The sequence below is a fragment of the Psammomys obesus genome, unplaced genomic scaffold, assembly GCF_907164565.1.
Source record: "Psammomys obesus unplaced genomic scaffold, mPsaObe1.curated_primary_1811, whole genome shotgun sequence".
NCBI classification, from domain to species: Eukaryota; Metazoa; Chordata; class Mammalia; order Rodentia; family Muridae; genus Psammomys; species Psammomys obesus.
The window spans coordinates 11,868,169-11,882,677 of NW_026596069.1; the positions used below are offsets into that span (position 1 = coordinate 11,868,169).

At 39.8% G+C, this 14,509-nt stretch overlaps 1 protein-coding gene across 3 annotated transcripts in view; it reads right to left on the reverse strand.

The window, feature by feature from the left end:
- Positions 1-377: 377 nt before the first annotated feature.
- Positions 378-14,509, reverse strand: part of Galnt1 (polypeptide N-acetylgalactosaminyltransferase 1) — a 79,895-nt gene continuing 65,763 nt past the window's right edge. For all 3 annotated transcript variants that reach the window (XM_055625475.1, XM_055625476.1, XM_055625473.1), the window contains exons 11-13: positions 7,598-7,696; positions 6,160-6,294; positions 378-1,901 (exon numbers count right to left, since the gene is read on the reverse strand). In XM_055625475.1, coding sequence (XP_055481450.1) covers positions 1,755-1,901; positions 6,160-6,294; positions 7,598-7,696 — 381 coding nt within the window. In that variant the 3' untranslated portion in view covers positions 378-1,754. The remainder of the gene's footprint in view (positions 1,902-6,159; positions 6,295-7,597; positions 7,697-14,509) is intronic.

Consider the following 14,509-nt stretch of genomic DNA (forward strand, 5'->3'; position numbering starts at 1 on the left):
TTAGACATCTGACTGTTCAAACATTGCACCCACTAGAGATAGAATTAACGTATCTCACAGAGGAGAAAAAGTATTCCAGCCAACACCTGCTTTCAGATTTCATGGGGAGTGTATGCATCTGGAAGACAACCTTACCCCAAGCATCCATATGTTTGATGCTGCTTGGATGAATGATGAGAAATGATGTGTATATAATGGGCAGATGTCACTGGTAATGTGACTTCCAGGAATACTCTTAAGTGTGAGAAATAGCACTTCCTGCAGTGAGTCTTTTGATAATCAAAGAAAAGAATACCATTAAATATAACCTGACATGGGAAGCAGAGAGTATGCATTTTGGCCAGTGGATTGCTTTGGAAAAATGTGAGATAAAAAAGTAAACGTTAATTAACAGCAACTTTTAATACATGATTCTGTTACTAAAAACCAGAGTAAAGAAAATCAATTAACATAATCGAATTTAGGGAGGAAATGTAGGACTGGAACATGGAATCATAGCTGCACTTCTTTGGCTAATTCATTAAAAAAATGCCAATTAAACATTTTCACTCATTTTTATTTTTTTTTTAAAAAAAAAGCAGCAAATCAACATCACAACTCAGGACTAACCTAAATGTGCACCTGACAGTGAAGCACAGCTATGTGTAGAGTGGAAACGATTTTCAAAATAACCCACAAATATATGACCTCCAAATATCCAAATAAACAACCACTCTTTGTAAGTCTTTTGTTAAGTGACTCACAGGGATCTGAGAAGTTATTGCTGTAAAAACAAATCTGTAATACAGTAGCATGAGTCCTGGGTATTAAATATAATCAGATCAACTGAGTTAAGTTGAAAACATGGTAAGAAACTGTGTGGGGGTGGGAGGGCGGGGTGAGACAGAGTCTTTAAGCCAGATGGCCCAAGGACAACTGAGATACCTCTAACTTTCCAACTGAGACCAGGCATATTAAATCTTCACTTTTTTTTTTAAAAGAAGGCAATTAAAACTTACAATTCCAACAGACCACAAAACAAATAAAAAATATTGTAAAAAGAAATTCAAACTATGTCCAGAGAGCTCCACCCCACCTGCCATCTCATTTTCAGCACCCCATGGAAAATAGAAGCATTTGACTATCACAGGTGAAAATAAAACGAATGTCACTGGAAACAGTTTTTCCCCACTGAGGTATAAAATCTATATAGAAATCTGATACTATACTATAACAAATTGTACTTCTCATAATTCTGTTTTAATTTCCTTTAAACCCTGTTTGACATAATTTTTATTGTTGTAAAAATGTTTTCATGATTCTGAACCTGGTTTCAGTTCTTTTCCACTTAATTTTCTATCAGTATTTAATATTCCGGATACTGATTTTAATCAGGAGATCTCTTCTTCATGAACACATTCAGCAGAAATGGCTGATGTGCACACAAGCTGTGGAAGGTACATCTATCCAGAGAGCACTCCTGTGCCTGTTTTGGGATCTGAAGGCTATTCGCCACTGTTCTTGATGAAGACTTCCAGTCTTGTAAACATCAGTGTGCACAGTCTCACTACTTTGCAGTCTCATGTCCTGGGACAGGAAGGCTGGCTCACAGCAAGTAAAAAGCTAGAGGAGTCTGAGTTTTAATGGCTGATAAACCTTATATCCCACAGAAGAGAGAAACACTTTTCCTTTTTTGCTAGTTAAGAATGTGGCAGAAATGTATGCTGAGGTAGCCCAGTCAAACCTTCTTTCTTTTTTGTTGTTGTAATTTGGTCTCAGAATATTTCTGGAAGGGTGACATTTCGAAGGAGCCACTGCTGGGACCGGCTTCCAGTGCAGTCTCTAATGCTGGGCACCTGGCTGTCCTCTTCCGTGGCTTTATCCAGGCACTGATTACTATTCACATGCTGCAGGGTTAATTTCTGAAAGTAGCAGGGAAAACACACAGCATAACTAGAAAGTTGAGAAAAAGCAGTACCCCAACAGGTCCCGGCCTCTCTTTTGTGGAGATAGCATTGCACTTCTTAGTCCTGGCTAACCTAGAACTTGCTACATAGACCAGGCTGGCCTTGAACTCCCAGAAAACCACCTGCCACTGCCTCCCAAGTGTTAGGATTAAAGTTGTGTGTCACTGCCACTGCCACTGCTACTTCCCATGCCCCCATGTCCACTTTAGTTTCCTTAAAGTAAAAAGAAAATTCCAGGCCAGGTTAGTGAACCTACTAATCTAGTTTCCTCCATCGCACTTCAAAACAACTATTTCCATCATTTTTTTCATTTCTCTATGATAAAGCTGTTTAATTCTATGAGTCTAACTAAACCTTAAGCTTTTAGAAACTTGGGTCCTTCTACAGACTCAAAATATAACAATGCTGGAATAGCTGAGGCACAGTGCAGTCAATCATAAACTTAGATATAAAGTCCAGAAGTTATCCTTCTGATAGAGGGATGTATTGTGGCACACAAAAAGCACAGGTACTAGATTGGGTTCCAAGCCTAAGCAACTTGGACTTTCTCACTTTTAAGCTAAAAATCACAATAAAACCCATATGTTGAGAAGGTTCTGTAAGGCAGGAACAACAGAGTTAAATTATGTGTTGCCTCAACTGCATAATCAGGGAAAGATACAGCTATCTACCTCCATGTTTACATTTTAGATTTGTTAACTTTTGTGCTGATTTTTGGAGTGATTTCTAAAGATTAGCTCAGTGATAACGATCCACAATGAATCTGATAATATGCTCTAGAGCAAAGACCGCCAGTGTACTGGTGCAGGGTGCGTGCTGAGTGGTGTCCTAACAGGTCAAGTAACTGCAATGTTAATGAACACTCACTCATCTGATTGTTTACTTACCTCTTGATTTTAATGTGATTCTTTAATCTGTAAGATCTCACTTCAATTTTTCTCTTTTTTTATGTTATATGTATGAGTGTTTTGCTTGTACGTATGTCTGTATATTATGTATGTGCCTGGTGCCTTTGGAAGTCAGAAGAAGACATCAGATCCCTTAGAAATGAACCACTATGTGGGAGATGGGAATTGAACTTAGGTCTTCTGTAAGAGCAGCCAGTGCTCTTAACCACTAAGCCAACTCTCCAGCTCCTGAAACATTTCATTTTCATGATGACTCTTTTAACTGCCTCCTGCCCCCACAGGATTTCTCTGTGTAGCCCTGGTTGTCCTAGAACTCACTTTGTATACTAGGCTAGCCTCAAACACACAGAGATCCAGCTGCCACCATTACGTGGCCTTTTTAAAACAGTTCTGAAAATATAACAGAAACTAATGATTGCATCCACTTATTTTTACTTCTAGTTCTGTATTACTCTCTAGTATGTCACAATAAGAACCAGCAAATAACCATACACTGTAGATGCTACCATCACACTGACCTGAGGTTCAGTATCATCTACTTTAATTCTCACAGATGCAAGGGAACTGAACCTCGAAGAGAGTGAGTATAGCTGTGGTGCTTTTCTCATGCAGGTGGGTGTGGCTTACTGGCTGAGGATGATGGGCTTTGCAGTGACACAGTAGTAGTCAGACAGCCAGGCTCTACAGGCTTCAGTTTCAGCAGAGACAAAAACCAGTGCACAATTAAGGACCTATCCAACATTCCACAATGGCCTACAAAGGTGCTATCCTTCCTTAGGCTTGTGGTCGGTATTACTAAAAGCAGAAGAAAATCAAGCACCACAAAACCTATGATTGGGCAGTTGATTTTTTCCATTACAATTTCTAAAAACACACATTTCATTTACTTAGATTCTTTTTTTAAATTTTTATTTTTTTTATATTAGTAACAGTTTATTTACTTTGTATCCCAGCCATGGCCCTCTCCCTCAATCCCTCCCAATCTAACCCTCCCTCTTTCAACTCCTCCTTGCCCCTCTGTAAGTCCACTGATAGGGGAGGGAGGTCCTCCTCCCCTTCCATCTGACCCTAGTTTATCAGGTCTCATCAGGACTGGCTGCTATATCTTCCTCTGTGGCCTACCAAGGCTGCTCCTCCTTCGGGGTGGGGTGGGGTGGTCAAAGAGCCAGCCACTGAGTTCATGTCAGAGACAGGCCCTGCTTTTTTTTTTTTTTTTTTTTTGCTTGTTTTTTTTTGTTTTTGAGACAAGAACTTGCTATGCAGCAGGCCTCCATGGTGCTGGGATTCTAAGCATGAGCCACCACATTTGGATTTCTAGCATTTTTAAATGCTCCATGCTGAGTACTCAAGCGCTCAACATTCAGACTGAATGGCTATCAGGGGAGGTTAAGACACCAGGAGACTAAATACTGGTGAAGAACCTTGCTTTAGACAAGGCTCTGGCAGCTGACAGAAGGTGCAGAGCTTTAGGGCTCCAACACTGTACATTTTTGGTCATCACAGGCCTCCTCAGAGAACAACTTCTGTAATCCTGGAAAGCATCCAGAGAGAACATGATTCAGGCATTGGGCAGGGAAGTGACACATTTCTAACAGGAATGCTTGAAGGGGAAGGGTAAATGCTTTCATTACTTATTGCAAAGGCTACCTACCACACAGAAAAATATTCATCTACCTCCTGCCTCCAGTCTCTAAATATAAACGGGTCTCCACCTACACTGTATTCCAGAAGAGTCAGCACAAGCAGTAAAGGCAAGAATTACTGTCATACTATAAATTTTACACAATACATAATAGAGACAAGATTTAAACATGCACAAAAATGCAAATTGAATTAAAAACAGTAGGGTACTAAACAAAGAGTCTTGGATTAAGAATCTCAGGTCTGAGCTCTAATTTAAACCATCTACTCATTGTGTGACCAGAGGCAATTAACTTCTATACATGAAAACAGTAGCCTACATTTGATTTTTAGGACTTTTTTTTTTTCAATTTAAAATTTCTTGATTTGAGGCTTCTATTGGGGATTACTGACACAAATGCCTACTCTCTTTCTGGTTGTTAACATTCTGATGGATAGAAGCAGGACAATTCTGATGGGCTGCTCCTTCCAGATCTCCCTCTCTGGAGTTTGCTGAGGCTACTGGGCTCACAAGGTAGCTTGTCCTCCCTCCCCTTTCCTTTTTACAGTTAGTGATTCAGAAACGCTCCCTAGGAAACATCTCAGCAGTCACCTTTATCTTGGGAATCTGCTTCAGTGAGAAACTAGCAAGACATTATTAGTTTCATTCCAGAGAAACAAACTTCGCAAAGTGACCTGAAAGTTCTAAAACTTCACATGTACAACCAGTTTTTTTAAAATACTTGAAGCCCCTTACATTTCTAACTGAACATTCACATTTCAAACAAATACTGCAGCAGGCTGCACACTGACTAGTCAACGCCATTCTCAGTCTTTGTGTCTTGGCCATCTCACACTGTAAAGAAAAAAAAACCAAGTGCCTGCTTTCCCTGTCCTCCTTACAGCTGTAGATTCATTGTGACAAATCTACACCTCCGAAGAAATTACAACAGGTGGTTAAGAGCATTCCAGGAAAAACTTCCTGAAAAAGAGTAACATATTTGATAGTAAAAGCCATCATCCTTTCTTGTGGAGCAGAGATTACAGTTCTTAGAGTGAACCCAATTCAAACCAGAAACCACTTTCCTAAAGACTTATGTTAAAAAAAAAATCACTTACTCAATGAAGCTACTATAAGTAGGTTTGTGTGTGTGTATATATGTCTGTGTGTATACACACACACATAGTTTTTGTTTGTTTGTTTTGTTTTTTGAGACAGGGTTTCTCTGTGTATCAAGCTCTGGCTGTCCTGGACTTGCTTTGTAGACCAGGATGGCCTTGAACTTACAGAGATCCTCCTGCCTCTGCCTCCCAAGTGCTGGGTACAAAGGTATGCACCTCCATCTCCTGGCTTGTAAATAAGTTCAATACTGCCTGATTAATACACTGTTTTATTCCAACAAATTGAAAATAAGGAGCTTCTTCACTTAAAAATCTGTTGGTTGTCACAATAACTGTGCCATTGGCACCTACTGTAAGGAAATAGATACTGTACATCCTTCAAGGAGAGGAACAGTTACACCCATAATGTCAACAGCACACATTCAAAAACAAGAAGAAAACATCTGGACCACAGCCAATGGCTGTATTAACTATACTAGTTACTATTAACACACTAGCTACAGAATACAAATGTGCCAGTGATGTGCTGAAGCTTTATTCCTATAGGCAATTGGGTAACTCACCACTGGGTCATACTCCCAGAGCTGGTTGCCTTTTAGGTGGTGGCATTTGAGCATGGTAACCGGGCCATTAAGTTTGGAGACATCCAAACAAAGGTCATCTGTTCTAATTTCTTTGTTGGCAGTGTAAGAGAAAACCTGAAAAACAAACATAAACCCACGTAAGAAAGTTGTCAGCATTTTAAATGCCAACATTTCTATACTTTGTAGCCATGAGACCTGGAAACATCAGGAATTAGCTTCAACAGGCACAAAGGAGCATATGAGCATGTAGATATACACTACAACTCCAGTTTAACCTTTTCCTGGGCTACACCAAAATAATCTGGAACTACTGCAGAACATGATTTTTGTACTATGTAATGGAAAGATTCAGAAAAGCTACATTAATATTATACAGAGAAAAGTAAAAGCCATCTTAGTTCTCTGTAGACTGAGCACATTACTAAGGGCAGTCATCTGTTTTTTTGTTTGTTTTTCTACAAAGAACAAAATAAACTTTGTGCTTAGCAATGTTAATTCAGTTGTCGTAGTGGCCTTTAAAAAATGTTTTATTAAAAAAAAAATTATTAGTGTTCTGGGAGGCAGAGGCAGATGGATCTTTGTGAGTTCAAGGCTAGCCTGGTCTTAAGATTGAGTTCCAGGTTCCACAAGGAGTCCAACAAAGCCAACAAATCTGAGCCCGGGGGTGGTGGGGAGGTCCTGCAGAGACTGATGCACCAACCAAGGACCATGCATATAGAAGACCTAGACTCCTTGCTCAGATGAGCTTATAGGCAGCTCAGTCTCCATGTGGATTCCCAAGTAAGTGGAGCAGGGGTTGCCTCTGACATGAACTCAGTTGCTTGCTCTTTGATCACTTCCCCCTGGCAATGCAGTCTTGCCAGACCACAGAGGAAGAGGATCCAGGCAGTCATGATGAGATTTGATAAACTAGGCTCAGATGGCAGGAGAGGAGAACTCTCCCTTTCAGTGGACTAGGGGAGGGGCAGAAGGGGAAGAGGGAGTGACACTGAGAGGAAATGAGGGAGGGAGCTACAATTGGGATATAAAAATGAATAAATTGTAAAAATAAATAAATAAATAAAAATTAACAACAACAAAAAATTAGCGAGTTCTAGGACAACCAGAGCTACACATAGAAACCCTGTCTTGGGGGCAGGGTACCACACATCATTAGAAGAGGCAGGTAGCTCTCTTGAGTTCAAGTCCATCCTAGTCTACGTTGCAAGTTGTAAGCTAGCCAAGGCTACACAGTGAGACCTATCTACAAAATAAAATATATATCAATCATTAGATTGAAAGCACCCATCACCTAATACTCTTTACTAATTTTTCTTTAAAGATATAAAAATGTTTCCTGAGTAATGTTATAGGATTAAATGAGCAAAGTAAGCCAAATGAAAACTATCTCTTTTAAAAGTTTAAATAAGAGACTCACCTGATTACCTCCCATACCATGACAATTGAAAATTCCAACCTTTTCGTTCTCTTTTCTAGCCATGTTATCTAGACATTGATTTGTTTCCACATTTCGTATCTGTGGAACAATGAAGACATCAGGAATTAGGATGCTGGAGCTTAACTAGAGGAGAGCTACATACAGATACACTAAAAGTCAATCCTTGATTATTTCTTTAGTGGCACTTGTATCTTGGGTGTAAATAACAGCTGCTTGGTACAGTAAAAAGACTGACCCATTCACATGTAACTGGGGAAGTCATGAGCCCTAGATGAGAACCTACGACTGCCACTTTTCTGAACCAGTACAATTTCTAACTACATTCCAAATACTTATCTGGGTAGATCCCAGCCCCCATTAAAGAAGCTTCTTTATGAACCAGATGGAGACTTACATAAAGCCACAATTGGTCTAAATACCAAAAACAGACTAGGATGGTCAGCCCCTATTGATATAACATAACCCCTACAACAACGGCTCAGAGAACATAATGAAAGGAGCAGAAAGACTGTAATACCAGAGAACCAGGGTTTCTACTTCAAGATAGATCTTCTATATGACAGGGAAGTTGCACCAATAAAATCTCAACAATAAGGTCGGCTAAATATGACCTGCATAATGACAATACCGGTTGATATGCCAATGAAGATGGGGGAAATCTTACAAGGTCCCACTTCTAGATGAAGAGCTATAGGCAATTAATGGCTATTAGAAAGGGAAAATCAGTTTTCTCCAGGGTCAAGCCCTTGATAGGTTATCCAGTCTTAAACACATGTATATATGAGCAACACTAAATGGACTTAAGTAGGGTATGTGTGTGTATTTGTGGACTTATGTATATGTATGTAATAATTAAAGAGGAAGGGGTTTATAATTTGAGATAGGTGGAGGGACACAGGAGGAGTTTGGGGGAGAAAGAATGGTGGAAATGATGCAAACACAGTGCTTACATATGAAGGGTTTTTAAATTTTACATTAAAACTTTTCTAACTTGTTCTTAATTCTTTCATTCTTTCACTGTTCCTTTAGAGTTTATACTTAGTTCAAAAAGCCTGTACTTTGAATAATAACTTAAAGCAATCTAATAACTCCTCAAGGACATAGATATTACTTCTGACAATCCCTCTGATGATATCTCAGGAGACTCCAATAGACATTTTTCTGGTCAAAAGAGCTTTGGAAACTGGCTTGTGTAGAAGCAGCCAACAAGGTAACACAAATTTCACTTTCCCATTAGATAGATATCCATTCCACAAAAGCCATTTAACTGAGTCATCGGCAGAGGAACATCAGAATACGTTCAAGTAAGGCACTCAGGTAAGGTACTGAGACTGTTGCTTAAGAAAAAGTAGGGGCTAAGTCAATGTTAGAACCATTAGAACAGCCTGAATCAGTGACTGCTCTGCCATATTAGCTAATCAGGCAATGTCTGAGGTTGCATCTCTTTGGTTGCTTACAATACTCAAATGTAACAATTATTAGCTAGTATGATGAGACATTTATTTGGTTCCAAATCCTACAGTGCATGTCTTGGAAGGCGGACTTGGCTGACGACAAACATCCTAACAATCTTGTCCCAGAAATGAGACTTTTCATCTGGATGTGACCTGGTACAAAAGGACCACAGGCTGCGTTTCTGAGGCAATGTCAAGAAGACCACATGTAAAGTCTATGCCACTTAGCAAGCTAGCAGGCTAGCAGGTAAGTGGCCACTTTGCCTTGATAACCATCTAGCATGGGGTGGACGCGTATCACCTTTTAATTTGCCCAAATTCCAGCCCAGCCAACAATGCTTAGGCATTGTCCAAAATTGGGTCAGTTCAAAGAAACCTTTCATTCCCCAGTCTGAAGGAGTAGCTACTCTAAATACTTGAGAGGTATGTCATTCAACCTAGATTTTCTCCGCTGAATGTATAGGAAAGGTGGGGAGGGCACATCATGGTTTTATTCACTAGCATCAAACTTCCCCTCTGCTCACCTACAACCTACATTTCTGTTGGCCCTCTTTCCCCAAGCCTTTACCATCAACAGCCCCTGCCTTACTCAATCAAGAATCTGTATTCACCTGAAGTCATTACAAGAGAACTTCTCAGGCATCCATGAAAACTACCACTCTCATGCGACCTTATCTCTCCTTTCTATTCTGTCCTAAGGCATGAAGTGCCTATTTCCATCCTTTACATTAACCCCCACATTTGTGCTGGCTCCCATCTCCTATCCAGTTAAATACATGATGCCTACACTGGCTCTTTCATGTAACATAAAGTATACCACCACAGCCAGTTTCAAGTATATAGCTCAAAAGGATTAAGCACATTCACACGGTGGTGAAGCACATCTCTAAAAATTTGCAGCTTACAAACCTTAACTACTTTAACCACTAAACAAGCCATCTTTTCCACCTCCATTAGTCTCAGGTGGCTACTACTTTGTTTCCATGCACACAACTATTGTAGTACTTCATAGAAATGGATTTATACATTATTTTTGTCACCAGCCTACATCACCTAAGCAAAATATCTTCAAAGTTCATTATGAGGTAATACATGCCAGCATGTCCGTCCTTTTAAAGGTTGAATAATTTCCCACTGCATGTACATGGCAACTTTCTGCTTACCATTCATCTGTCTGGGGCCTCTGCTACTTAAGACTCTGCCACTGTTGCTGCCACAAACATGTATCTCCCCTAAGATCCTGCACACCTGGAGGTCAGGTGACCACAGCACACGACAGCCATGTTTTCTAGTGGTAATCAAGAGCACTAGCACTGAGTCAGATCCCAGTCATACAGGGCTAACTTTCTGAAGAACTGCATATTATTTTCCAAAGCACTTGTTCCATTCTAGAGTCCCACTAACAGTGCACACAGGCCCTCATTTTCCCACATCCTTGCCTATACTTGCTGTCATTTTTTTTTTTTTTTGACAGAAATTTTCTTAAGGGGTGGGAAGCTGGCTTGGTCAAATTTTCTCTTTTAGGTCATTCTCATCAGCACAGGCTTCTTTTCTTCTTTCTCTTTAAAGTAGCAAGCCCACTTAAATACTGGAATTTAAGTCTGAATATTATCATGACCACCAAGTCTTACAAAGACTGGGTTCATCATTCTTCAGACTTCCTATGGAGGCACCCCAGTAAGGTTCTGACAGAGCCTATTGTATTACAAAGAACCTCTTCAGGAGACACACAAAATAGTACCCACTGGTAGAGGTGCATCTCATAAATAGTTATTGATAGTGCATTATAAACAGTACTCAGTGTAGAGCAAGACTTCATGTTCCCACCTAACATACCTTGCTTAGGTTTATAGGCTGGCAGACAATTACAAGACTTGAGCCTCTCAAAGCTGTATTTTATTTTTTAAAGATCTGTCTTGAATGTGTGTGCACAAGGTGTGTGCCTGATGCCATGAAAATCAGAAGACCCCACCAGATCCACTGGGACAAGAGTCACAGATGGTATGAGCCACCATGTGGCTGCTAGCAATCAAACCTAGGCCTCTGCAAGGACAGTAAGTGCTTTAATCACGGAGTTGACTCTCTGCCAAAGCTTTACTTCTTTTAGCATCACTTCTTGGTTTTATAAATGATAAAGGTCATCTAACCCCATTCTTGCAGAAATTTCCTGGGCATTGCATGATTTCAAGGAGACCAAGACATTCATAATAAAGCTTTGAAGAATCCTGGTACAACTAAGGCACCAGACCCCAAAAAGTGACTGGGAAAAACTCAGCACACTGTTATACTTTCATAAAAATAAATAAATCATCTCCCTTTTCCCATTTCTCCTCTAGCTATCCTCCACTTCTCTGCATTATTTTATAGCAAAATGCCTTGCCTTGCAAGACTGATACATAATCAGGATACATAAGCAGGATCTCTCACTCTCTTGAAAGTACCAGAGTCCCTAATACTCTCTCAGTACTGACACAGAAGGAACTAACACTATTTCTATGACCAATTCTCCATACTCACATTATCCATCGTCTCTACAGCTGTCAACACAGCTGAACAGTCTTTCACTTAAGTCCCTCAGACACCTTTTTCCTGGCTCTCCTTTTAACTTAACGGTTTTGATGTTTGAAACAGGGTCTTCTTATGTAGCTTTGGCACTCACTATGTAGATCACGCCGGACTCAAACTCACAATGCTGCCTCTGCCCTCCCAAGCACTAGGATTAGAAATATGCATGCCTCCCAAACTGTGCCAGTTGCCTATGGCTGGGTCCTCTACCATTTGATCCTCTACATGGTTTTTGTGTAACAATGTATATACGTATGTGTATGAGTGACAACCTTGGGTGTCAGTATTCCTTTTGAAATGGCGTCTTTCTCTTCTCTTTGCTATTTGGTACTGTATAAGCTAACTGGCTAACTGACCCTGGAATTTTCAGGGATTCTTGTGTCTGCCTATCTTACCACAGGAGTACTGGGATTACAGAAACACATGTGTTCAGCCTTACATGGGTTCTTGGGATTTGAATTCAGGTCCTCGTGTTTGTGAAGCAAATGGTCTGCTTATTTAGACATCTCTCCAGATCCCCCTCATTATGGTTTCGTCCTTAGTTTTTAATTAGCCGTCTACTTGTTCTTTTCTTAGACAAGTGACCTCCTTATTTCTCAAATATGCCAAGTACACACTAATCTTAGGAACCTTTGTACTCATGCTGACCTTGCTCTGAAACTTTTACCTCAGCAATGTATATGTCTTAATTATTCATGTTCTTCAGGTTTCTGCCCATAAATTATCTTAGGGGTACCTTCCGCAAGTACTCTATGTAAAACAGCATGATTTTCATGCTCCTCAGAAATCCTCTATCTGCTCTTGTCACTATCTGACATACTGTATATTTTTCATTTTTATAGTAGATTGTAAGATCAACAAGAGTGGAATTTTCACTATTTTATGCCATGTAGGTACCTAAACAGTTGCTGAATGAATATAAATCAGTGAAAGAAATGAACCTCCTACAGAGTTGGGGCTATACACCCCGTGTTTCAGGGAGACTGAAGACAAAGATATGGTCGTGGTCCTCGACACATAGCCTCATGTGCAATTATGGCTTACAAAAAGAAATCTGTCCTGTTGACTTCTGTCACCAAACAGCTGGATTTCCCCCTCTACTTGGCTTTGTAATTTTTTCTGTTAGTTTTGTAATTCAAAGTGCATAAAGATGCAGCAAACTGCAGGTGGCCTAACTGCTACAGTGGAACAGTGGGAGAAAGGCAAGAAGAACAGGCAGCACAGTCATACTTCTGGGTCTATCCACACAATAAAAATGGAATTTTTTTGGAAGAGGAGAAGGAAAAAGCATATTTTTACACTAACAAGTAAAAAAGAAATAAGTAAAACAAGTTAAACTTTACCAACTGGAGGAAAATGCTTCAATAAAGAAGGCTCAAGCAAGCAAAGACTCACTGAAACAACAGGTGAGGATAAAGAGTACACCAACGATTGCTTGTAACTGCATACCCCAGCAGCCAGAGGATTCTCAGTTTGTGAGCAATCTGCTATCTAGGACAACTGCTCAGCCCTAGTGTAAAAGTGACCCAAGGCAGGAAGGAAACACAGACATAAAAACAGGGTCGATTTACCCTATGGTGTCCTATTCCTGCAGACCCAGTCAATATGCCTATGTTCCTGAAAGACTGCCCTTCCTAAAACCTTTCCGTAAACCCAATGATTAGAATCCCCAAAAGGATGTCAAGGGGGCCTATGCCGCATACAGTACTTTAATGAATACTTTCATACATTTGTTCCTAGATTATTATTATAAACAGCTAAACTAATGCTACATCTATACTAGGCTGTTGAAAATTATTGCCTTGAGCTCACAAATAGGATTTTGGGGAGTTAGGATATTACTTGGAAAGGATACCTGGTTGACAGGCTGGCGTATTCTGCTCTAGTAAAGGACTAGTACAATGCTTTTGCTTCAAAAACTTGGGATGGGAGTAGTCAAGTTCCAAGTGGTAAAGTACTCATTTAAGTGATGCACACAAGAATTCGAAGGTGACCGTGGAAACAAAAGATATGACTTCCACTAAGAAGAAGTCAACAGATGAGAGTAAATTTGAATAAAAAGAAATGGCTCCTTTCTTAGGATGAAGGGAGGAAAAAAGAATTACTAAAGCTATGTGGGAGATGGTTTTCTTCAAAGAGAAGGAATAATTCAGGTTTCTAGGAGAATTCTGAGTTAGAGGCTGAATTTTTAAACAACAATGATTTAAAAAGACCAGATGTCTACTCTGAGAAAGAGTAATTTTTTTTGAGGGGCTCTCTATTATAACGCTCAAACTTAAAGAGACCCACCTGCCTCTGCCTCCCAGTGCTCAGATTAAAGGCTTGTGTTACCATGCCTTGCTCCAATCTAAATTCTTAAACACAGAACAGAGGTTTAGCTAGGAGCCAGAACTGATAGCTAATTGACATTCAATAAACAGGAAACAAAAAAACTGTATACTGTCAAAGTTTGCAGGCATTTTTCATACTAGATCCCTTAGTACAGGCAGGCATTAAGATAAAAAGGACAACTAATCTGCAAATTTGTCTTATTTATAAGCATTAACAAGCCAATTACTTGAAGAAAAATAATGCTGAATCGTAAGAGAAGCAACTTCGTGAATCACCACAGACAAACAGGTTTTTTCAGCATTTTCCCCACTTCCCTAAACTGTGAAACTTAAAATTCCCAAAAGAAAATAAACTTATGTGTAGTACAGTATTTCAACCCTCCTTGTCAAGTTATCTTCACTGGAATTTCTCAGACTTTGATCTGGAGTAACCCAAGGATATTGGCTCTAAAAATACAGGTTTCAAGTAAATGGCTTAGCTTGTTAAAATAAGTCCACTGAAGACACTACCACTTTGTAACAAAAGTGTTCTTGGTAAATTT